Source organism: Colius striatus, chromosome 7, assembly GCF_028858725.1.
Source record: "Colius striatus isolate bColStr4 chromosome 7, bColStr4.1.hap1, whole genome shotgun sequence".
Taxonomy (NCBI): domain Eukaryota; kingdom Metazoa; phylum Chordata; class Aves; order Coliiformes; family Coliidae; genus Colius; species Colius striatus.
Window position 1 is genome coordinate 366,079 of NC_084765.1, and position 24,112 is coordinate 390,190.

Genomic DNA, 24,112 nt, shown 5'->3' on the forward strand with positions numbered 1-24,112 from the left:
GAAGTGAGGTTAATACATGAAAGGGGAATTGCTAAAGCAAATATTTTCTGTCCTAAGCCCTCTCCATTAGCTGTAAACACAGGGAAGAGCTGTGTGTAATGGATGTGTTCTGAAGAGGGTGGAAGCTCTGTGGTGAAGGCAGGAACTGGGGGACACCAACAACACCCTGCTTTCTGAAAACTGACAAGAAAATCACCAGCTGTGGGCTGGGTCAGACCTCCTCACCTTTTGACCAAGCAAGAGCATCTCAAATCGATGCCACCCACAGCACACAGGTCCCAGGGCACAGGGGAAGCCCAGGCAGACCCCCAGCAGCCCCCAGGGAATGAGCCAGCTACAGCAGAGCACCTGGGAAGAGAGAGGAAAAAGGTCCCTCAGGCTTCAGCCCCGGCTTTGGTGCTTGCTTAGGGTTTCCATTCTTAGCCTGGCAACAAGCTGATGAGAACAGGTTTGTTTAAACTGAAGAGAGGACAACTGGGCTAGGGGCAGGATGAAAATGCCTCCTGGCTCCTCATCCCAACAGGGATGCTCAGGAGCTTTCCCTCAGGCAGACTCTTCTGTGCAGCAGCAGCACTCGGTTCTCATGCAGAGCTGGCAAAGTTTCCTACCTGAGAAGGCACCTTCAAAGGGCTGAGCTGGCACCTCTCCTGGCACAGGCTCTGATGTGGTCAGAGACGAGGGGGAGGGAGTTTTGCTGCCTCATGGGCAGGGAGGGGCCACTCAGCCGAGGAGGGCCAGAGGAGAAGATGCTTATAGAGACTTCCAGTGTTGTTCTTTTGATGGGTGGAAGCACTGCTGGGGCAGAAAGGGGGATGTGGTGCTGGAGGAGATGTGGCTTTGCCTGCACATGGGGACCTTTGTACGTGGCACCTCTCCAGCAGCCACATCCCTGCGTTTGGGGGAAGAGCTACAACTGGGACCTGGCTCCTCTCACCTTAGTAGGGCTGGGATGGAGAGTGTCATCAAAGCCTGCTCGTCCCACTTTGGAGAGGGGAGAAGAAAAAGGTGTTTCCTTTACAGGCAGCTCGTGTGCCAGAACTACCGCCCCTGGCAGGAGGCTGCTGCTGCAGCAAGGACAGAGCAACACAGCCCCGAGCCTGCTCCTCGCCTCTTCCAGCGCCCAGAGCGGTGCAGGGAGGGGGTGGAAATGGGGAAGCCCCTGTGATCGGTGCAGCTGCCTGGCGTTCAGAGCCCAGCCCGTGTCCCTGAGCTGAGGGAGCCCCGGGGAGCCGGGCTGAGTCCCGCTGGCCAGCCCAGCTCTGCTCTCACCACGATCCTTCGCTCCTGGTTTTGCCACCTGTGCTGTGTTTTGTAACATTTTAAAGCTAATGCTCTGGCAAACTCAAATGGCACCCGAGCAGATGTTTAAGTGCAGCCTAGGATGAACAAATGATGTGGCTGGTGGATGTGCAGGGAAGGAAGGAGAGGCTGGATGGCTCTGAATGGAGAGGTAACTGATTTAAATGACGTTGTCCATTGTAAGCACCTGGGATTAGCTCTTTGGGCACAGGCAGAACAAGAGATGCAGAAATTAAAGCCACTGGACTAATGACAGCAGTGACTTGCCTGCATGCAATCCCTTCTCAGCCTTTTCTCTGATTTCTCTGAGCAGCTCTGAGGGTTTTCTGCCTCTTTATCCCTCCTCCATCATCTGGCAGGGAGAAGAAGAAGAGGCTGATTTTGGTCTCTGTCCAGAGAGGTGCAGGACCAGGGCTGACCCTGCAGCGTGTGCTTTGGGAGCCCCAGGCTCAGAGGGGATATGGGGGCAGGGGGGAGCTGCAGCCAGAAAGCACAGAAATGATGTGATGCTCAAGAAAAAAAGCTCCATCATGAGACATTCCTGGAGGTCAACCTATTTGGGTTCTGCCCCAGCTTGCCGGCAGGGGATTTGCTTGCAGCATGGATGTACCTGCAGAGCACGGTGTGTTAAACATTAAAGAGCTTTGTAATTCCACAGAGCAAAGCAGAAGATGAATTGATGGCAGGACACCAAATGCAGGCCCAGTAGCACCAAGCTTTGTGTTTTAACCACAAGGACAGGTAAAGTGACCACAATTCAGAAGCCCACAGGTTTTCTTTCTGCCATTGTGATGACCCTGGGCAAGTTCTTTGACTCCTTAGCACAGCTGAGTGCCTCAGGAGGGGAAGGCATTCACCTGGCAGGCTTCAACTCACGAGCCTGACAATTATTAGTCAATTATTCCTGCATCTGCTGCTCTGTGAGTCCTCTGTCCCCAAAGGATGCTGCAGCCCTGGGTGCCACGTCCTGCTCCGTGCCCCTCCAAACCACCTGCAGTTTGGGGGCTTGATCCTGCCCCCTGCCCTTGTGCATAACAACCCAGAGGTGAGCTCAGGGTGAACTCATGGCATTTGGCTTTTGCACTTGACAGAAAACAGCCTCATTTTTTTTGCAAGTGTGAAACAAGCTCTGCTGTAGCACATTGGCTTTCAAATCATCTGCTCTCTGCCTCCTCACGGCTCCCTGGCCAGGAGAGCTGCAGCACAGCACAGCCTCCCACCACTGCACCCCTGGCTGAGGGAGCAAAGGCAGATAAAGGATTCCTGCTCCTGGGGACGGCTCAGTCTCCTGTGTGAGCCCCTGAGGACATTCACCTGCACCTGGGCTGGGGCAGAGGCCGAGGGGAGCCGATGTGCTGCAGCAGCAGCTTCAGGCAGTCAGGGGCAGCAGGGTTTTGATGTGCCTGAAGAGGAACACAGCCAAAAAGGGCTTGATCCTGCCTGTGGCTCCAGAGAGATTCTGCAGTGAAGAAAACAGACACATAGAGATGAAAGGGGGGTTGTGACAACAAAAGCTGCAGGGAGACGTCTCTGCTGCTGGTGATAGCTGGATTGTGCTGAATGAGTGTGAAGGAGGGTGGGTATCTCTGTGCTGGACGGCAGTCACCCCCTGGGGCAGGAAACAGAGTCCTGGCTGGGTCCCACGGGCACAGCAATCCCTGTGCAGGGGTCTCAGCAGGGACATGAGAGCCAGGGGCTGCCTTGGGAGCAAGGAGGCTGTGACTGAGCCAGTGTGGGGGGCAGGACATGGTTCCCGTAAAGATCCAGGAAAGAAAGTGCCCTTCACACCTTCTTATGTCTAGAAACAGGCTCCAAGTTCCCCTTCAGGTCAGAGTTTGCCTCTCAAACCTCTCCCCTTATAAAAGTTTCAAGATAGACCCCAGACATCCAGATGTGGGGGAGGCTGAGGGAACAGGAGAGGCTGCACCAGGCCAAGACAAGCGTCCACCAGTTCCTGGGGGTGGACGTCTGTGAAGACAGGGATTAGAGACACTTCCCAGGGTGATGCTTTGCCAAATACTGCTATTAATGGGCTCTGGGACTCCCTGGAACACAGGTGATCTCTCAGTGGTCTGGCAGCAAGGTTTCCCCACACACAGGCTTTTAGAGAGCAGCTGGATGAGCCCCAGCAGCGTTAATAAAGAACATCAGCGGATGCACTCGGTGCTGTGTTACATGTGCTGAGCCTAGGGGCTGCTCTGCTGTCTGCCTGTTGCAAACAGCCACCCCAGAGCTGTGCACAGACACCCCAGAGCTGTGGAGCACCCGGGTGCTGAATCACAGCAGGGACCCTGCAGGGCTGAACAGAGAACCATTTGCCTCCCTCCTCTAGGTTGGACTCACCAGCCAGCTGCTGCTTTTGTCTTTCCCGGGGGTTTGAAGCTTCTTGAGACCAAGGACGGGCTGCTGGAGCTGTGGAGCTCCCTGCTCTGCAGCAAGTCACGGGGAGGACACAGGCTCCAGCACAGTTGCTCCAGGGGACGGTTGGCTCACAGGGAGAACATGGATCCAGCACAATCCCTTCACCCTGCAGCCACCTGAGGCACACAAGCTATTTCCATCCCTTTGGCAGCTGCAGGAAGCCGCCCTCACTCCCGCCTCCCCTACAGGAGGCAGCTGCAGCCAACTCTACAGAGGGTTGGAAAATCTGGCAGCTGGGCTGTCCCAGCTCTGACACCAGCCATCCCTGTGCAGGAGGGGGCTGTGCTTGTGCAGAGCCTCTCAGTCCCCTGAAACACCCTCCAGAAGCTCCACAGCCCCTCTCTGTCCTGCTCTGTGCCACATTTGCACCTCTGGATGACAACACTGAGTGACACAAGTGTCACTCTGGTCCCTGTGCTGGAGGGCACCTCTGCCCCACCACCACTGTCCCTGCAACTCTGTGACAGGAACCTCTGGTGAGCTGGGGGTTGGTCTCTACTCCCAAGTGACAGGACAAGAGAAAAGGGGCTGCAGCTGCCCCAGGGGAGGTTGAGGCTGGAGCTGAGGCTGAGCTGTTTCCCTGAGAGGGGTGTGAGCCCCTGTGCCAGGCTGCCCAGGGAGCTGGGGCAGTGCCCAGCCCTGGAGGGATCCCAAAGCCGTGGGGCTGAGGTGCTGAGGGCCGTGGGTCAGTGCTGGGCTGGGCAGGGTGAGGGCAGGGGGTGGCTCCAGCAGCTCCAAGGGCTTTTCCAACCCAAATTATTCTGTGATTCTATAGCAGTGTGTGTGCCTGTGCACAGCAGATCCTCCTGCCTGGGAAGGGGAGGGAAAGAGGATCCTGTAGCAGTCCTGTCCCAAGGGCTTGGTTTGGGGGTACACACTGCACCCCTCTGCTCCCCATGGCAGCTTGGGGCAGAGGCCAGCAGGAGGGCTTGGGGAGAGCTCCTGCTCTTTGGGGTTTCAGGATCATCTCGTTTCTCCTGGATCCCTCTGAAATGACAAATCCTCAGCCAGGGCTCCACGTGCCGGGGGAAGCAGCTCCTCTGGCCCTGCCTGCTGCAGCCCTGCCGTGGGCTGCCTGCCATCTCCTTTGGCGACTGCACCCATCACAGCCTTTTCTTTTCCCCCCCATTCAGGCTGACAACTGGGCCTCAGCATCAGCTGCCTGTTGCTCAGCATCAGCCTTTCAGGCCCTGGCAGGTGCAGGCAGTGCAACCCGGGGCTGTGCTGCTGTAATCCCCGCTCCCCCTGCTCCCCCCTGCACAATGTTGTCCCCTCGCCTCAAGAATGTTTTTGTCTCCCCCTCACAGTTGTGAACTCCTTTATACATTGAAAGAAACGTGCTGCTGTGGGGCCATGGCTCGGGGTGCGTGTGGGGCACAGCTGTGCCGCAGGATCTGCTCCCTCCCTGCCAGCTGCCTGCCCAGCCCTGGCACACCGTGCCAAGATGCAGGAGGGCACACGTAGGTGAACGTGTCCTCCCTGCCCGTACCCGTGGCACCGAGAGCACGTGGCTCCACAGACTCACCCCAACCCTGGCAAAGAAACCAGCTCACCCACATGTGGGAAACACAGATGTGACAGAGCAGAGCTGTGCAACCACGGCCAGTGCTGCCAATGAGAGCCCAAAGGAGCTGAGCTGCTGAAGAGCTGCTGGCAAGCAGGGAAGGTGCAGCACTGCAGGGCTTGGCCTCAGCACGAGACTCACAGGCACTTCTGCTATGTGTCACCCTGTACTGAAATTGCTCAGCAGAGCCCAGCATGGGAGGAAGACATCATCCTCCTTGCAGGTTACCAAAGCCTCCCTTCCCTGCGTGGACCAGCCCCTCAGGCACGAAACTGCATCCTGTGCCACACACAGGCACGAGCACGGGAGTGGTGGCTCCTGCCCTCCCCAGGGCTCTCTGGGACTGAGCAGTCATCCTACAGCCCACAAATCCCACCTGGCAGCCCCAGCAGGTGCCTGTGGGACTCAGGAGGTGTTTGGGGGGGGTACACAACTCCCACGGGTCCCTGTGAGGCTGCTGCTGCACTCCCCCTCCCACGGCTCCCCACACTTTGACCTCGCCAGACCAGATGAGATTTGCTCTACTCACAGCTCAGCCTGGAGAAGCATGAGGCAGGACTCCTGTTACAGTGTCTTCTCCACTGCATCCTCCACTCTTGCTCTGAGTTTTTGCATGCAATCCACCTCCGTGGCCGTTCTGGCAGCGCCGTTGCTCAGCACAGCTCAGCTCTCCCTGCACTGCTGCCTCTCCCTGCCAACAGCTCCAGACAGGACTCAGAGCGAAGGGGCATCCATACAGAGACACGACAAGGGTCCTCCTGCAAATGCTGCCGGTGTTTATCACAGGCTGGTTGTACAGCTGAGGAGCTGGAAGGGGCAGGAGGGTGCAACCCAAACCTTCCAGTGCTCCAAACAGGGCAGGAAGCCAGCCTCTGCAGGGGAAGCCTTGGCCTCAGGCACCCACCCCGCTGCAGCTGAGGTCCCAAGGTTAGCACATCCTCGTGCCAAACACCTTCAGCACATCGTGCTCAGCCTGTTCTTCCATCAGGTGTCCAGCCAGAGGGACCAGGCTGCAGAGCAGCTGATGGCACACAGTGAGGAACCAGCTCCCCCCCAGGGGGTGTCCCAGGGGGCAGCAGCTCCAGCACCAGAACCTGCTGGGGCTTTACTTCTTTCAAGCAATCAGTGAGCTGCAAAGAAACCTGCAAAACCTACCCAGATGTCACAGGAGGAATGCTTTACTCAGAACTATTGTGGGGGTACCTCCAAACTCAGCTGGCAGGCACTGTGGGGTACAGGTTGGCAATCCCCATGGACTCCCACGAAGTGACGAGGTGCCTCCTCACAAACCTGCCTCATGCAGAGCCCCCACAGCTTTACACACCCTGCTCAAAGAGCACTAACGTTACCTTCATGAATTCCCTCTGCTCTCCCTGCTATCTCTGCTTAGTAGCCATCTGCCAACAGGGCAAGCAGCCCAAAAAGCAGGCAAGGGGCAGCACATCTGACCCTGCCCTGTCGCCAGCCACAGACAGCTGCCATCAGCCCTCCGGAGCAGAGGCTGTTAAAGTCCCGTCCAGGGGCACAGCACCCCGACACCTTTTCCCTGTTAGCTCTGCTGCTCTCCAGAGGAGGCCTGAGGCACAGCCCAGATGTGTCACTGCAAAAACGTGAGTCAGGGGAAAGAGCTGAGGTTGGTGAGAAAGAGGGAGGGGGAAGGAGGGAAAGTGATGCTGTCCCCAGCTGGGATGTGCAGGAACAGGAACTGGACAGGGTCTGCAGCAGCAGCAACACCCCCAGCAGCACAAACCACCCAGCAAGAGCCTGTTTTATTAGTGTGATATACAAATGAAAACCCTTACGCCTCGCAGAGCCCTCCCCAGCCCTTTTACACCACTGTGGAAGCTCCTCAGTGCAAGCAGAGCCATCCTAGGCACAAGTGAGCTTTCCAGCCCATAACCCTGCTGAGGATTTATGGATCTCTCCCTCCACCCTGTCCCATGATGCATTAGACATTGATTCATTTTACCTTTAACTCCAAGGTGCTGATCAGCCTAGAAAGTGAAGGCATTATTTATGATGTGCATTAAAACCCAGACCTCTCCAATGTCAGAGGATGGCTTTCAAACCCCACAGGGCCCTTCCACCTTAGAAAACCTATTTATAGCGACCTGAACCTCCCAACATCCTGACGTGGCTGGAACACTTGTTTGAGAAGCTCCTCTGGCTGGAGCTGGATCAGAGCACAGTGATTCAGTTCCTCTGTTCTCTTTAGAGCCTTCAAGGAAAACTGCAGTGAGTCATTCCTGGATTAAAGAGCTGGAAAAACCCCGGGCAGAAGGCGGCGCCGAGGGGCTGCACCCCAACCCACCACGGCAGGAACCTGCCACAGCACCTGGGCTGAGCTGGGAAGTCCTGCCCTGAGGCTCTGAGGGGACACAAGACTGGGGTGCAGCAACTGCAGCACTTTTGTGACTTGCATGTCGAAGAGATGATGACATCTGTGATCACCCTCTGGGTCACAGAAACGAACCCTCACACTGACATCCAGCAGCACACGGCGTTTCACATGGGACATGCACTTCCCACCTGCTCCAAGGCTCCTGTCCAAAGCATTTCCAGGGGCAGATCATCAAGATTTTCTTGACAGCGCACCTCTGTACATTCTCTGCCACCTCCATCCAGAGATTAAGGCTGAACATGGAACCCTGGGACACTTACAGAGGGACAGCCATCTTCCACCCAGAGTAAAGGGGAAGCTTAGGACGAAGGCACTGCCACCATCCCTTCAGAAGCTCTCTGAAGTGAACTTTTGTAGCTTTTATAAACACTTGGTGATCTGCCTGGCCACTCAGGAAAGTGAGCTTTTCTTCAATCTGTGCCATTTTCAAGTTCTGCACTAGTGTGCTGTCCCAGCAGAGACAGATGTCACCTGCAGCCAAAAGCAACACGCCAAGCTTTAAGCCCTTTTCTGTCCCAGCTGCTGGGAGGTTGCCTGCATGGCAACTGTTTAACTAATTGCTCTGTCATATTTACAACATCCAGCTTGCCTTTGTGATTCACTCTTTAAGGCTGGCAGTAGCCTGTGCCATTTTCCTGAACAAGGCCAAGTAAACCTCACTTTGCTGGACAGAGCGTGCACTGAAAAGCCCGTCCAACGGCGCCGTGCTCGCTCTGACTCCAGCTGCAGGTGGAGTGTGAGCACATGCTTTTGTCAAAAAGAACAACCTTCAGGGAAAAAAAAACCCAACAAAAACAAATAACCCCAACCCAAAAAGTCAACGTGCTCCTGCCTGCCCCATTCAGGGACGTCACAATGCAGGTCTGAGCTTTAACTGCTGCCGGGATGATGGATGGCGACACCTCGGCATGAATCGCACGGCGGGAGGCAGCCAGGCAGGGGAGCAGAGCCCTGGGGCCACGCTGAGACCTCTTGAGAAGCAGCAGGGGTAGGAAAAGAAGTGTGCAAAGAAACAGATGGAGGGGTTTGAATGAGGCTTTAGGAACCAGCACCTAAACCGCTGCCTGTGGGTGGATGATGCCCGAGCGTTCCCGACAGCCACCGCCGTGACAGGGGTTGCTGTGGGGGTCCCACGGTGGAAGCTGCCCCTTCCCGTGGCAATGTGTAAGTGTTGGCTACTTGATGGCACTCAGAGGCTCTGTAAAGGAACAGAATTGTTCCCTTGGGGTCCGTTTTTGGTGGGGGAGGGCTGACTGTGCTCAGCAATGGCTGCCTCTCGCTTCAGGCACGCTGCTCACCAGCCTGCTTGCACGGTGGTGTCCCCCCTCAGCCCTGCAAGGCTGCAGACCAGGATGGCTCATGAGCAGGCTGGATCAGGATGAGCATGAGAAGACACACTCCTCCTTCCACACCACCAACTGATTCATTGTGTCCACAAGCCCAGTCCAGCAGCATCTGTTCACAGAGCAGGCAGAGGAGTCCACGAGTGAGTGGTGAGCAGGACATAAGAGAGCTGTGCTCTGCAGCCTCGATGCTGAAAGGCCTCGTGGTGGTCGGGGTGCTGCCTCTCCCCTGCTGGGTGTTACTGAAAGGTGGCATTGAAGGCCCTGCCGATGATGAGCCTGCGCACCTCGCTGGTGCCCGCCCCGATCTCATACAGCTTGGCGTCCCGCAGGAAACGCCCCATGGGGTAGTCGTTGATGTAACCGTTCCCACCTGCCAGCAAGAAGCCCAGAGTCATTTGTCCTCTCTGATTACAGAATCCCTGAGTGCTGGGGGCTGGCAGGGCCCTGCAGAGCTGCCCAGACCCTGCTCCAGCAGCTTCCCCTGGCTCAGGGGGCACAGGAACGTGTCCAGGTGAGGTTGGAAACCTCCTGAGGAGCCTCTACACCCTCCCTGGGCAGCCTGGGCCAGGGCTCCCTCCCCTCAGCACCAAAGGACTTGCTCCTTGTCTTCAAGTGGAACTGTTTATGTCCCAGTCTGTGCCCGTTGCCCCTTGTCCTGGCACCAGACCCCAAACACTGGCCCCAGCCTCCTGCCACCCACCCTGTAGGGACTGAGCAGCATTGCTGAGGTGCCCCTGAGCTCAGGCTTCTCTCCTGCAGCTGAGCAGCCCCAGGGCTGCAGCCTTTGCTCCCCACACACATGTCCCAGCCCCTCAGCATCTTGGTGTCCCTGCACTGGCCTCTCTCCAGCACTTCCCTGTCCCTCCTCAGCTGGGGAGCCCAGCATTGGACACAGGGCTCCAGATGAGGCCTCAGCAGAGCAGAGGGGGAGGAGAACCTCCTTTGACTTGCTGCCCACACTCCAGGATGCTACTGTCCTTCCTGGCCACAAGGGCACATTGCTGCTCATGGTTAGTTTGCTCTCAAGGATTTCAGGTGCTGAGGGTGGGACAGGGGGGAGTAATGCTCCTGCCCTGTGCTTGGCTCTCTCTAGCAATCAGAGAAACAAATGCTGCAGGGTCTTACCCAGACACTGAATCCCATCCAGAGCCACTTGGGTAGCACACTCTGCCGAGTACAGGATCACTCCAGCACAGTCCTAAAGAAGAAACACAACGGTGACAGGCAAAGGTGTCACCTCCTTGGCTCCAATCCCCATGTTGTTCTGAGCTTCCCATCATTCTGCAGACATCTGCTAACAAGCCTGAACTACATGATCACAAAGGAACAGGATTCATTTCCCAGTGAGCAAGGAGCTGCAGCACTGTCTGTCACCACAGAAGACTGGTGTCAGGTCTGTAAAGGCCATATGAAGACAGGGAGCTGGTCTCTCACAAATGCACATCATGCCCACAGGAGCGATCTGAATGGGGATACAGGGCTCTGTGCTAAACACTTGCACTGACTGTCACAGTCCCCTGTGACGGTCAGAGTGCTGTGTCTTGGCTTCCCACAGACACCCTCTGACCCTGCCCAGCCTGATGGCTAGAGAACGAGGCTTTCCTCTGCTTTCCTCTGGGAGGGTGGTGGTGGAAATAAAGCATTAGGACTGTGAAGGAGTCCCTTTAACCCCCAGGACAGAACCTCCTCCCTGCTTGGGATGTGGGAGCGCAGGGAAGGGCCTCCCCCAGCCCTGGGCAGCAGCCAGCTCACCTTGGCGTTGAAGTGGCCCCGGTCACAGGCCTTGGCCACGTTGTAGACGTACTGGCGACAGGCCATGAGCCGCGTGTACATGTCAGCCATCTTCCCCTGCATCAGCTGTGGGAGGCACGTTAGCACCAGCCAGGGGAAGGGCACTCCCTGCACGAGCACTGGGCATCCCTCCTCCCCAAAACCCTTCAGATAAACCACACACCACTCAGGAGATGTGGATGCAGCAGGAGGACAGGAGGCAGATGGAGATCCTGTCAAGTCACAGCCTCCCAGACGTGCTCAGGGGCCCTTCCACCTTCTCACCACATCACACAGCCCCAGCACACACTCTAGACAGTCTCCTCTGTGCAAAGCCCTCCCATGACAGAGCTCTTTGTCTTCTCATTTTTCAAGAGAAAAAGAGAAAAGTGAGGTGACTAAAACTGTCCAGTTCCTTTTCTGCCTCACCTGGAAGTGGCCGATTTTCTGCCCAAACGCTTCTCTAACATGTAGGTATGGAATTGCGTGGTCAAGAACAGCTTGCATGAGCCTAAGAAAAGCACAGCATGCAGGAAAAGGAAGACAAGAAAAGGGAGACATCAGGACTATTAATTAATAATAACGAGACCTTGGAAGTGCAACTCATGCCTAAAGTGATATGCTGCTGTCTTCCTACAGCTCCACTGAAACAATGCTAAGAATGAAATCCAAAGGTCCCATTTTCCTCTCTCCTGCTCTCTATGTTGCTCCTTTGGGACATCCTGTGGTAAGGTCTCACCTCCTTAATTCAGGTGAAGAGCTTTCTTATAACTGTAGTCAGGACAGTCTGTGCTGCCTTGCATCTCCACAGAACACCAACTCGGGGAGTACCACACCAATGCCATAAAAACCCACAGGCAAGAGGAGGAGGAGTGAAAAACCCCTCCTTCTGCTTTGGGGAAGATGATCTGTGCACAGGAGGACTAGTGCAGGGAGACTGCTCCTGAGGACAAAATGACTGTAGGGTAAAAATAATTACCAGGGAGTTTAAGGACTGAATAAATGAAGAATAAACCCTTCACTCAGTCCAGTGGTCCTTCTGTGTGACAGTCTGGAAAGTGGTTTAGACTTTAAGGAACCAGTAATGCAAATGAGCTGAGTCCCCTCTAGCATTAGAGCAGCAGGCAGCTATGACACAGCTGGAGTCCACAGCAGCTGTGACATCTCCCTGCTTCTGTCTTGCTTCCCTCCCCCAACTCTGCCCCAGCAACCTCAGCTCTCTGTTCTAGACACATCCCACCAAGAGCTGCTGCTGATCCTGAGAGATCCTTCTGGCCTCACAACCTACAGAAGATGCCAAGCCCTTACCCCAGTGGCCCACCAGACAGCACGAGTCTCTCCAGGTCCAATCCACTCATCAGAACGTAGACTCCTTTGCTCAGTGCCCCCAGAACATTTTCAGCTGCAATCAGCAAAGGAAAGTGTTTCACTTCTGTGCAAAGCTGAGATAAGCTGGAGTCTGAGCGCCTGTGTTCAAACTTTCAGTCCCCTTCACCCTTCTTTTTGGCCTGGGACGCAGCCACTCAGGATGAGCTGGATGCACTGAGTTTTCATGTATATATAGTCCCTGCCAGTGAAATGGCACTTCAGTCCAAGCAAAGCCCAAAAGGAAAAGCCAGCAAAGGGTTACAAAGTGCTGTTCTAGAAAGTGATGCTGTTCTCTTGCCTGTCTTTCTGAAAAGTGAGGTGCCCTCCAGAGGTCTTTCAGCTCAGCATTGCTACCAACAAGAACAGGAAGCTTAACAGCCTGGAGGGCAAACTGGGAGCCCCCTTCATCAACCCATTAGTTTGTATCTAACCCAAACTGACAGCATTACCATCTGATGTCTACAGAGTGTACATGTGAAATGAATGCAAAACCTGGGCTGATATGCTCAGGTCCCTTCTCTGAGCGGCCCCAAGGCAGGAACCAAGGCTTACACAGAGCAACAGCCAGAGCTCACCACTGAGCACACCTCTGAGTGAGACAGATTAGTCTTCTGAGAGTGGAGAACACACACAGTCATTATCCCCCCTCTGTGAGGGGAGCTGAACAGACAGGGCAGTCCTTACAAAAAATGTTTTCAGAAGACAAGCATTATTTCTGTTAAAACAGAAGAGGGAAACAGCCCCATTAGACAACAGGCTGAGAATAGCCTCAAGAAACCCTTTCACTTTGGGACAGTCTAAAGCACATGCTGATGGTCACAGGTATGAAAAGAGAAGCAGGAACAAAAGGCTCATCTCAGCACGCTTGTACTCTTGAAGTCTGACAACCATGCTCTGTGGATGGACAGAGATTACCCACTAATCATACCATACAGGAGAACTGACACATCCTGGAGGCTTTGATCACAGGAGATCTGAGAGGTGTGATATGCAAAGTGAAAATGAGACAGACTTGGACACACACAGACAGTTTCCTGAAATAAATCATCTGGTTTTCAGTGGCAGAAGCTCACAGGCTGCATTGTCTCCTGCTGACTGAAAAGCATGTTGATGTGGCATGAGAAGAGCAGCCTCTGCAGGGCCATCATGGTGGTATTGGAGCTAGCAAGAAGAATGAAGTGACAAAGCTGTTCTTAAAAAATGACATCTCACCTGAGAAACAAGGACTGAAGAGCCTGAAAGCTTCCCTGTAGGTCCAGGGCAAAGGGGTGGACAGGCAGGTGGTGGGCTGCAGGACAGGGGTGCTGACTGCATGGGGGGACAGATCTGCTGGCTGCCTACCACAGCAAAAAGAAAGTCTTGGGGCTGTGAACCAGCTTTGACCAATGGCACACGACTGATTGAATCCACAGACAACACTTGCTATGAGGAAAAACCCCAGAGGAGGACGTGGAGTGTTTGAGGTGGATGGGATTGTGGTGCTAGAGGACATCTTGACATGAGAGAAAGGTCCTGCAGGTGCATGAAACTGCATCAGACCAGTTCAGCTCCCAAGGCAGGAGATGAGGAGCAGCACTGGTGGGCAGAGTGCAAAGTGTGTTCACTTCCAGCACGGCAGTGATGTGCTTCTCTGAGTTCTCAGGAGCAGCAGCGGCGTTACCATGAGAACCTGCTGCTCTGTGTGGATGATTACCCAGGAGATGAGCTGAAGACCAGAGCACTGGCCTTGCTCATTTCGGAGTGGAGGCATCCAATAAAGTTAGGGATGTCAGATTTCAGCTGCAACTCTTCCACTTGCTGCAGAGCAGCCTTTGGTGGTGTGTGGGGAGCAGGAGAGCTGCTCTGCAGACACGCAGTTCAGATTTTCACGAGTTCACATAAGGAATCTCCTGCACTTGCCAGACAGAGGCTGGGATTATTCCATCAACAAAACCAGCCACTGGAGTAACAAAAAATGGCCATTGCAAGGCCCCTGCTGCACTAACTAATGGAGGAAAGGATGTCTATTTTCAAGCCCTGACTCTAGAAGAACTCAGATATGTTACAGGTAAACCAGAAGTGTGTCTGATGGTCTCCAGTGATTTGGGAGAAATAACAAACCACAACACTTCAAGGCAAATATGCAAAATGGGCAGCTGTAATGGAAACAAAAGTTCCTCTGGAACCCTCACTGAAGCTTGGCAGAAGCAGTGCTTAACAGTCATGTCCACGAGGGCGAGACAGGAGTGACCTACCCAGGGATGTGCTCATTCACTGCATCCAGCAGATGCACTTCTCCAGCTTCACCAGCTCTCTTGTGAGGCTGCCAAAGAGCAGATAATGATCTGCAAAGCCCTTTAGGTAACAGCCTGAACACTCCTGCAATTAGTGATCCAATTCATCCCATCAAGAAGACAGGGAAGCACCACATGCACACTGCCACGGGTTGAACCCAACTCACCTGGGATCTTGCAGTTCTCAAAGATCAGTTCACAGGTATTGGACCCTCTCATTCCCAGCTTGTCGAGCTTCTGGGCTGTGCTGAATCCAGGCATTCCCTGCAAGGTCAAGACTGTCAAAATGCATTTCAAATCTCAGTTCTGACACACTAAATGAAATGTCCATGAACACGTGTAGGGTACCAGAAGGACATCAAAGCCAACGGACTGCTCCAGGAACAAGCAGCACAGAGGAAGCAAACGAGCTGAGACACACCCCCACGTGGGGAGCACACACCAGCTGAGTGCAGCCCACCTTCTAATGCACTGAAACAGGCAATAAGTTATTTGCACAGCTGCCAATGCTGACTCTCCTAGAGCAAAGGCTGCAAGCTCTGTCAGTAACTGAACCACTCCAAGCCAGAACATTTACTGATCTGAGATTTTACATGTCCAATACTACTTATGTTACTAGAGCTTCCTGTCTTCCTTGTGGTGACAGAGATGTGTATGGCACAGCCTCAAACAATTAAAAGGGAAGAAAAATCCCAATAGGTTCCTGTTTTCCAAGAGCTCTCCGTTGAACAGCCTGTGGGCATGTCAGCATTCCAAAGAGGCAGTGCAAGAACATGGGGGGAAGGAGGAAATAAAGCTCTGTTGGAGTCTTGGCTTTAGAAAAAACTCCACATGAACTTAAACAATGGGATAGTAGGACATGTTTACAAGGCCTCCAGTATCTCTGACAGCTTTGTCACCAACAAAGCTCTTTTGTATTAGAATATTGGCCCTTCTCTCTGTATTTCTATCCCTAAAGACTGGTTACACGCTGGGATATCAAATGCAGGAGTGCCCAGCTGGCCAGTTCGCTGACTAATCTCACGGGTTTACACAGTTCAGGAAGAAAGTACTTGTGTTTGAACAAGGGGCTGACAGTTACAGAACCCAGCCAGTTTTTATTCCAAGTGAGGCACTTGGGGTGAAGGAGTTAGCCTCGAAACCACGGTACCACGAGCGTGCGAGAGCTCTTACACCCACCCTCTCCACGATGAACGCAGTTATGCCTCGGGAGGCTGGAACAGCGTTGAGGTCAGTTTTAGCATAAACGATGAGGACATCTGCATCTGGCCCGTTGGTGATCCAAAACTTGTTCCCGTTCAAAACAAAGTAGTCTCCTAGAAGCAAAGAGCTGCACTCTGTTAGCTCTCAACAGACAACAGGGCAACACCTACATCCTCAAGCTGTTTACTTCAAAAGAGGCTTCCAAGGATGTTCTTTAAGACCCCCACAAACAGCCTGCACAAATCCTCCCCAGGCTCAAGAAAACTCATTTCCTTGGAGTCCAAAGGCAGTTTAACAAATGCCTGACACACGAAGGTACCTGCCACTGCCTCCATCAGATCAACAACCTCCACACCACAATCACAGCTCACTTTTAGACCTTGTGTCTTCACTACCTGGCTTTATAGAATCAGACTCATTTGAGTTGGAAGCTCATCTCGTTCCACCCTCTGCCACGGGCAGGGACACCTTCCACCAGGCCAGGGCTCCCAGCCCCATCCAACCTGCCCTTGAGCACATCCAGGGACAGGGCAGCCACAGCCTCTCTGGGCAACCTGTGCCAAGGCCTTAGCTCCCTCACAGGGAAGAACTTGGCCTGGTATGCCCAAGACTAAGCACCATGTCTCAGTGGTGTTGGGGAGGTGAGTCTCAATTCCCAGGAGACATTATTTACGTTGGGTGTCTAGCCAGGGAGCACAGGACAGGCTTCACCTTTCTTGTCTGCTTTCAGCTTCATGGACACAACGTCAGATCCAGCGTTGGGTTCACTCATTGCTAAAGCTCCAATGTGTTCCCCACTGATTAGCTGGAAGAAAAGACAAACAGAGGAAAGGGAAGAACAGAGGCATTTCTGTTCTCTCTTCAGCCTGCCTTTATTCTTCCCTGCACTGAATCTCCACAGTAGCTGCTCTATGCAAGAACAGCAAAGGAGCATCATTGTTCCTGGGAAAGTCCTAGCTGGGAACTCCCTTGTGCTGAGGGAACAGAACCAAATCACAGTGTGATAAGAAGGATGATTCAGCTCATGCCTGAGTGAGGGGAGCTCAGTCCTGCTCATAAACCACCACCTCCAGGGAGGTGCCAGAAGAACCATGCAGGCAGCCATATCCTTTACAGGCTCCCTGTTCTGAGCTTTATGACTGCCCTTTTGCATAAACAGGAGTTGTTAAACACAAAAGGCCAATGAGGAAGATCAAAAGAGACTGCACAAGTTCTTAGCCACGTTCTCATAGCCTGATCCCCCCACACCATGATAGCAGACGGACCCTCTCCTTCTGTGCCTGCTCATACCAGGCTCTAGCATAGCAGTTGCTTCCTCTTCACTGTTCCTTTCGGCCTGTCCTTTTCCCCTTCTTTTTTTTAACTCCCCGTATGCTTTTATCTGTCTCTTCCTTTTGATCTCTTATGAGTTAATGCTTAAGATACACGATCAACCAATTCAACCCAGCAGTGCATTTCTACAGAAGTCTTTGGGATATGTTCAAATCTAGTTCAGTACCATTAAGCGCTCTATCATGAACCAAGAAAAGTAAGAACTAAAGTGATTGCACATCTCACACTGAAAGGCCGTGGATGAGGGCATTAAAAATACACCTGAACAGCAAAGAGGACAAATCAGGGTTATGTATCAGCAGGCTGCACAATGCTCTGAGGAAGTGACACTGTACTTTGCACACACTTATAGACTGAAATCTGTCTAACTTGCTTTTGAGTCACAAACATCAACATTCCAGGTGATGAAGTTTCAAGTGTAGTTAATCAGCACAGGCAGGCCAAGCATTTGGGCAGTGAGAAACAGAGGATGTAAAATAGGAGAGCAGGGAGTTTCACTCGGAAACCTCAACATGATTTGTGAATCTGGAAGAATGTCATCCAGTATCACCTCAAAGCCTCCTTTAGTAACACAGCTGCAGAGAGATGGACTGTGCTGCCCACAGCACAGGCTGAGCTCAATATGGATTAACAAGACAAAACCTAACAAAGTATAGAAAGGCAAGTTTGGCAAGAATAACATTTCCTAAAGGCTGGGCAACTGAAATCAGCTAGTGCTTAAAATGCTACACACCAAAGACACTCATCCTTGCACGCAGCCAAAACCCAAACACTTTCCAGTTCCCCTCCTCTGGCTCCAGTCACATACCTTGGGCAAGTACTTGTTTTTCTGGGCCTCGTTGCCATTGCGCACGAGCTGGTTGATGCAGAGGTTTGAGTGGGCACCGTAACTAAGCCCAACAGCTGCTGATGCACGAGAAATTTCCTCCACCACCAGCACATGGTCCAGATACCCCAGAGCAGACCCACCATATTCCACTGGAAAGAAGAGAGAAACGTTAACCACCACAGAATACAACACACATGGCCAGGATCCCAGGGTCAGGCTCAGTCTTGAATGATGCCTGAGACACAAGAGAGCTGCTGGTTTTGACCAATGCTGTCCCTGAGCTGGAAAGCTCTGGCTTTCCCCATCCTCTCTGAATTTCAGTTTTCTTCTCCTAACAGCATAATTTTGTTACTTCTTCAGCATAAGCAATAACTTACTTTTATGGTGTTGTTTTGACCTGCTTCTGCAGGGGGGTTGGACTAAAGGTCTCTAAAGGTCTCTTCCAACCCTTCCATTCTATGATTCTACGATACCACATGTACAAGGACACATTAAAACATGCTACCAACACTTGCACAACAGTGAGTTCTTCTTGTCAACCATCCTTAAATGCAACCTTAACACTACCATGATATAATCACCAGAATGACTAAAGAGCTGAGTGCAAAACTTGGGCTCTGTGAGTTACTTGTCAAATTAACTCCATGGCCACAGGCATTAGACGCAGCCTTTCCTCCCATGTCACTCACTCTGACTCCTGCCTTTATCTACAGGGCTCTTTATGCTTTGAAATCACCTCTCTCTACCACAAATCACAGTCTGGGGTTTTACTCTCAACATCCTAAAGGATGGGTTTAACAATTTCTTCGTATCTGTCAAAACCAGAGCATTTTCTATTCACCCATGCAGAATGGATGGGTTCGGTGCTGTTGCCTCAGGAAAGGCAAGGTAACTGCCCGCTGTAAACAGTGCTGGCCCATGGTTGCTTTGTACTGCAAGAGGTACAAGAAAAGAATCCTGTCAGACAGCTTTCCACACAGCAGAAACCACGGTGTGATTAGTATGGTGCTGCCTTGTCAAAATTGCTCTTTCCACATGGCACGTCTGCATTAGCTGCGTGGCAGCTGCAGATTTGCCTTTCCCAACTCAGCTTGTCATAAAATAAATGAAAAATCACAAACCAAAGCAGTTCTCTTAGTTTTAAAGACCAAAACACTGTTATTTAACGTGCTCCCTTAATAGACTTGATCTGCCAGTGCCCAAACACGCCATTTAATTCAGCGTATGCCCTCACACGACTCCACGTTACCCTCACACCCTAAATCCCGGTCTCCACCTCCTACAACAAAACCAACGCCAATAAAGAAACTGCACACAGCTACACAATCAAAAGTAAGGCAAAAAAACCTGGGCATAGGAAGGTTTTCGAGGTAAACCTTTGAGGAAATACGAAAGGACAGGACTCACGAGGGGACAGCTTATTTATAGTGTGGGAAACCGCTGCAGGCCTCAGGCACAACATCAAAGAAGAAAGAAGGTAAGAGGGAGAAAAAACAGGAGCAGCAGTAAATTGGGAAGAGTAAAGAGAAAAGAAAGCAGAAATAGAGACTCTTTCAGGCAGACTCAGTGCCACTGAAAGAAATGCAGAGGCATTATTTCAAGGCATTGCTATTCAGCTTGCTTCTGCAGCAGCCTTTGCACACGCACATGGGGAAACACAGACTTTACGATGGGGAAAGAAAGGCCCCATTGGCTGCTTTTCTCCACTAAGGGCTTCTCCTCATTACGCTGCGCCAGTGCATTCAGCACGAGCAGAGCAGCCTCACTCAGCTTTAACATCAATCAAAACACTTTTCAACTAACCTGGACGAGCCTGAATAAGATTTACCCTGATTTCTTCTGACTGGTTGGATGTGGTCAGCTCTCCATTAGTTATCACAGCTTTTCAGGGCATTGTTCTATACCCTGTAACACCACCTATTAGAGATGGATGTTTGTTCCAGGATACTTTTATCTATAGCTCTCCTCCTTCAACACTTGAGGCTAATGCTTCACACTGGAGAGGCACAAACATGTTTGAGTTGTATGTACTGTATCTGGAGAAACCAGCCCTGAGCAGTACTTTTAAGCTGAAAGCAGCATTTTGTGATCATCCAGAAGTCCAAAAAGGAGAAAAGGATTGTGAGATGGCGAAGAATAAAAAAGTTGTCTGGCAGTTTTGAAGAAATATGAAGACAAGAGCTTCTGGACAGAGAGGAGATCACATCCCAGACAAGGCTGTTACGACCTGGAAAGGGTGAGTTTAAGTAGTGTCTCTCTTGTTTGAAGAGCCACCCACCAGAAGGTAAAATGTGGGAAGAGACTTACCAGGAGCTGTGATCCCCAGAACTCCCAGCTCCCCAAGCTTCTTCCAAAACTCCTACAAATACAGAACAAGCCATCAGTCTGGCCTTGCAGTCAGGCATCAACATACGAAGTTTTCCCAGGCAGCTCACCAGACATGTTAATTTACCTTATTCCTGTGAGATCCCAGAGAGAAATACTTTGATGCCTCTTCCTCCTGCAGGAGCAGCTCCATCCCTTGGACTAAGAGCCCACGCAAACTTAAGGACACTAGTAGTTGTGCTACATGTGGGAGCAGTCTGCTGAATTCACTGAAAGTTCACCAGCCTAGATTTACTTCTGGGAGGATGAGTCCTAAAAGCCAACCCACTGCTCCCATTAATTTCAAGACCTGCGCTTCTAGGCTTTCACATGCTGTCTCTTGGTATTTAGGATGTTATGACCAAGTTTGTGAACTGGACACTGATGCTACAAAATTCAGGTGCTAGAGGACAAGCTGTCCCCCTTGACTGCTGGCTCTGATTTTGCCTGCTACCTCCATTCACCTCTGCCACCACCAGTCCAGTGACAGCCCATTGGCTTGAGGCACAGAGCTGCCAGATGACTTGAGACATTACACATCAGCTGTGTGTGGCAGTGAGCACCACAGAGCAAGCCAGCAGCCACGACACCATGCAGAAGCAAAGGATGTCACCAATGAGGACTATGCCTATGCTGCAGGAGCCACCTCTTTGCTGCTGCTTCAGACTGCAGCCTCTCCTCCACTGCACAAGAGATACACAGGTGAATGCTTGTTACGTGGCCTCAGTGTCCAGCAAGAAGATAGTTATCAGTGAACAGTCTCCAGACACTTCAAAATGTATTATCCAATAGCTCTGGATGACATCTGGTGCACCAGACTAAATTCATATACTTAACTTCAAAGCTGTGCATATATCCCTGGAAATGTCAACATCAGAGCTGTGGGAAATCCTAGCAGATGTTTGAGCTTTTTAAGTCTCATGGAGCTTATGAAAACCAATAGTTAGATCCCTCATTTTCATCCATCAAACCCTCCCGTTGCACCAAATGTGTTGTTTTTATTAGGAAGGCAAGTTTCAGCTTGACAGTCAATGGACTACATCTCAGCATTTGCACACAATCTTTTCATAACACGTTTGAGAGGAAACTCAGGTGCTCAAGAAAAGGTCCTAGCTAGAACACCACAAAACACATACTAAAGAAAGAGTCTGAAGAGCACCAAGCAGAAATGCTGTGGTAAGAATCCAGGTAAGACCATTATCATTTGTGGTTTATCTTGATGCTGGCTGGGTTCTGCCCCAGGTTGCTGAAAGTTGTTAGCAAGAGATAAAACAGGAAATCAAAAAATTGTTGTCTCTGACTTTCACATTTGAAAAGTTAATGCATGTGTTCCTGGGATCCTTTGGCTGGACTAATGCACAGATCAAAGCCCAGACAGGCTTTCACTGCCACCTATTTTAAATGCACACATGAAATACCTACCCGCATGCCTTTGAATTCATTTTCCTGGTCAATCTGTTGGGCTTTTGGAGCCAAATGCTCTTGACAGAACTTTGTCATTGTCTGCCTAAGCTGGGAAAAGAGACGAGGAGAAACACATAGGTTACATCTCATCAACAGATGCCAATATTTCTCTGCCAGGAGAGTTCAGGATCACAAACCCAGAAGCATAAGACCACAAGGAAATTGATGTTTTGGGTTACTGTCTGGAAGGCCCTATGAAAAGCCCTTGAAAGTCATTTAAAGGGGAGCTACTGATGTACTTAAATTCCTCTCAGCATTTAAGGTTAACAGTCTTACCCTAGCCTGAGGGAATGCTACTCAAGTACTGCCTACATTAGTGCTTCAGGGCATGTTTTTGGTCAGGAAACTTTGAAAGTTGATGAACAGTGTGTGTGCTGTATTATCCCCATCCAGTAGCTGCTTTTGGTTCCATTTAATTAGATGCAAATGCCTGTAATAAGCATGCACAGTGATTAAAATGTGTATCAAACTGCAGTGACACAACCTATGCTGTTATCTTCTTCAGGGGGAAAATTTGACAAAGCCAGGTATGCTCATTGTTCCAAGGGTTAAAGATCTCACTCTTTCTCTAAGTCATGTATGTATTCTGCTGAAGTCTAAACACATATTAAGAAAATACACACAATATCTTTTTATACAGACTTAAAAACCTGTGTCTAGATATTATGGTAGATTTTCATCATCTCATTTTCCCTTTTGACTTTTTATTCCTACAAATTAATGCTGGTAAAGGAACACTCTTAGAGACTGAAAGTCTCTGCTGTTTAACCAGAACCTGCAGAAGGGGCAAAAGCAATAAACCAAAATATGCCCAGGCTTCTCAGCCCCTCTTTCAGCCCCACAACCAAAGCAGTCTTTTTTTTTTTACAATTAAAAGGTATGCTGTTTCCATGGCTACCCAGATCTTGGATCCCTGCACCATCAAAACAAGTTTCCCCTCTCTTGATTTTTGTTTCCTTCAGTTTTTAAACATTTGACATGTTTCCACTGTTACAAAGTTGATGGGCCAGCAGGAAATCTGAGCATGAAGCTTAAAAGAAAAAAAGCCTAAAATCGTAACTTAAAGTCTTAATCAGCAACTGAGTGATAGACACCCCTGATACTCTAAGCCAGTTTATAAGCTCCAGTGCTGCTAACTCACAGCTTCACTAGGATTACTGAAGATTTATTTCCTCTTTTCCTTCAGATCAATAGGAACAATATTTTCCTCCTTTTACACTGGTGAAATGTAGAAGCTCAAAGAAACATCAAGTGAATTCAAGCTGAGGAGGCTATAAATCATGAAGACAAACAACAATTCTGTGGTAAGAAAGAAGCAAGAGCAAGTAGGCTTATTGTGTCAATCCATATGCTTGCACTGTCATAAGTCTCTAGAAAGTAAGGCTATAGCTCCAGGCCTGAGAAGCACCAAGGAAAAGTTTCACTGGCAGAAGCCTGTCTGGCTCAACCCTTTGAAGACAAAGTTCCAGTCTGTGCCCAGGGGCAGCTGAGAATAGGTGGTATCAGAATCATTTGTGTTTGAAAAGACCTTTAAGATCATTGAGTCCAATGACTAATGTAACACTGCCAAATTAAACCGTGTCACTCAGCTCCACTGTTTTGGGATTCCCTCCAGGGCTGGGGACTCCCCCACTGCCCTGGGCAGCCTGGGCCAGGGGCTGACAACCCTCTCAGGGAAAAAGTCTTTCCTAATCTCCACTCTAAACCTCTCCTGGCACACGACCAGCATGATGCTGCTGTTGAACACAGGATGAAACAGCAAGCTAAGAACTATTATTCTAAAACTCTAGGTCCCCTGTTGGGCAAGAGGGTAAGCTGGTAGAGCTGCGACGCTTCTCTTGAGAGGATAACATCCAAATCATTTCTTTGGTGATTGTATTTCTCATCAGGTAGGTCTAAGGAGAATGCAATGGACTTTTCCCGCCCCCCCCCCCCCCCCCCCCCCCCCCCCCCCAGTGCTTGGCCGTGCGGTGCTTTACGGCGAAGAGACGCCTTGCCCCCAGGAGGCACAGAGGGGCCGGGCCGGCCGCACCGCCGGGCGCGCTCACGGCGGACACGTGTCCGGGCCGCGCCCCCCCTGCGCGAGCGGCGATAGGCTGCGCCCCCGCGGCCGCGGCCAATCAGCGCCCGCCGGCCCCGCCACACCCCCGCCGGGGCGCCGCGCCGCCAGGGCCCGAGGCCGCCTCCTCCCTCCCGGCGGCCGCCGCCGGCGCGGGCAGCCCGGGGAACCGGGCCGGTGTGTACCTGGCGCTGCTCCTCGCTCAGCCCATTGACCGTGTCGTCCACCGCCAGCCCGGCGCAGCCCCGCCGCAGCACCAGCCCCAGCGTCTGACGCGCGCAAACGGCCGCCCTCCCGGTCACCATCACCGCCGCCATGTCTAGCTCGGGCCGGCCCCGGCGCGCAGGCGCGGCCCGGCCCCGGGGAGCAGCCCGCCCCGCCGCCCGCCTACGCCAGGGGGGTCCGGAGGTCGGGGCCTA

The 24,112-nt window shown here is 51.8% G+C and overlaps 1 protein-coding gene across 2 annotated transcripts; it reads right to left on the reverse strand.

The window, feature by feature from the left end:
- Positions 1-7,034: 7,034 nt before the first annotated feature.
- On the reverse strand, positions 7,035-24,016 carry IVD (isovaleryl-CoA dehydrogenase). Of its 2 annotated transcripts, XM_062000316.1 has the most exons (12): positions 23,879-24,016; positions 21,593-21,682; positions 20,114-20,165; positions 17,786-17,955; positions 16,357-16,450; positions 15,622-15,758; positions 14,610-14,706; positions 12,110-12,203; positions 11,231-11,312; positions 10,784-10,888; positions 10,157-10,229; positions 7,035-9,401 (listed from the first exon to the last, which is right to left on the reverse strand). In XM_062000316.1, the coding sequence occupies exons 1-12, from the start codon at positions 24,008-24,010 to the stop codon at positions 9,268-9,270; spliced, it is 1,260 nt and encodes a 419-aa protein (XP_061856300.1). In that variant the 5' UTR covers positions 24,011-24,016; the 3' UTR covers positions 7,035-9,267. The 2 variants fall into 2 exon arrangements, with proteins under 2 accessions (XP_061856300.1, XP_061856301.1); XM_062000317.1 differs by lacking the exon at positions 10,784-10,888.
- Positions 24,017-24,112: the final 96 nt, after the last annotated feature.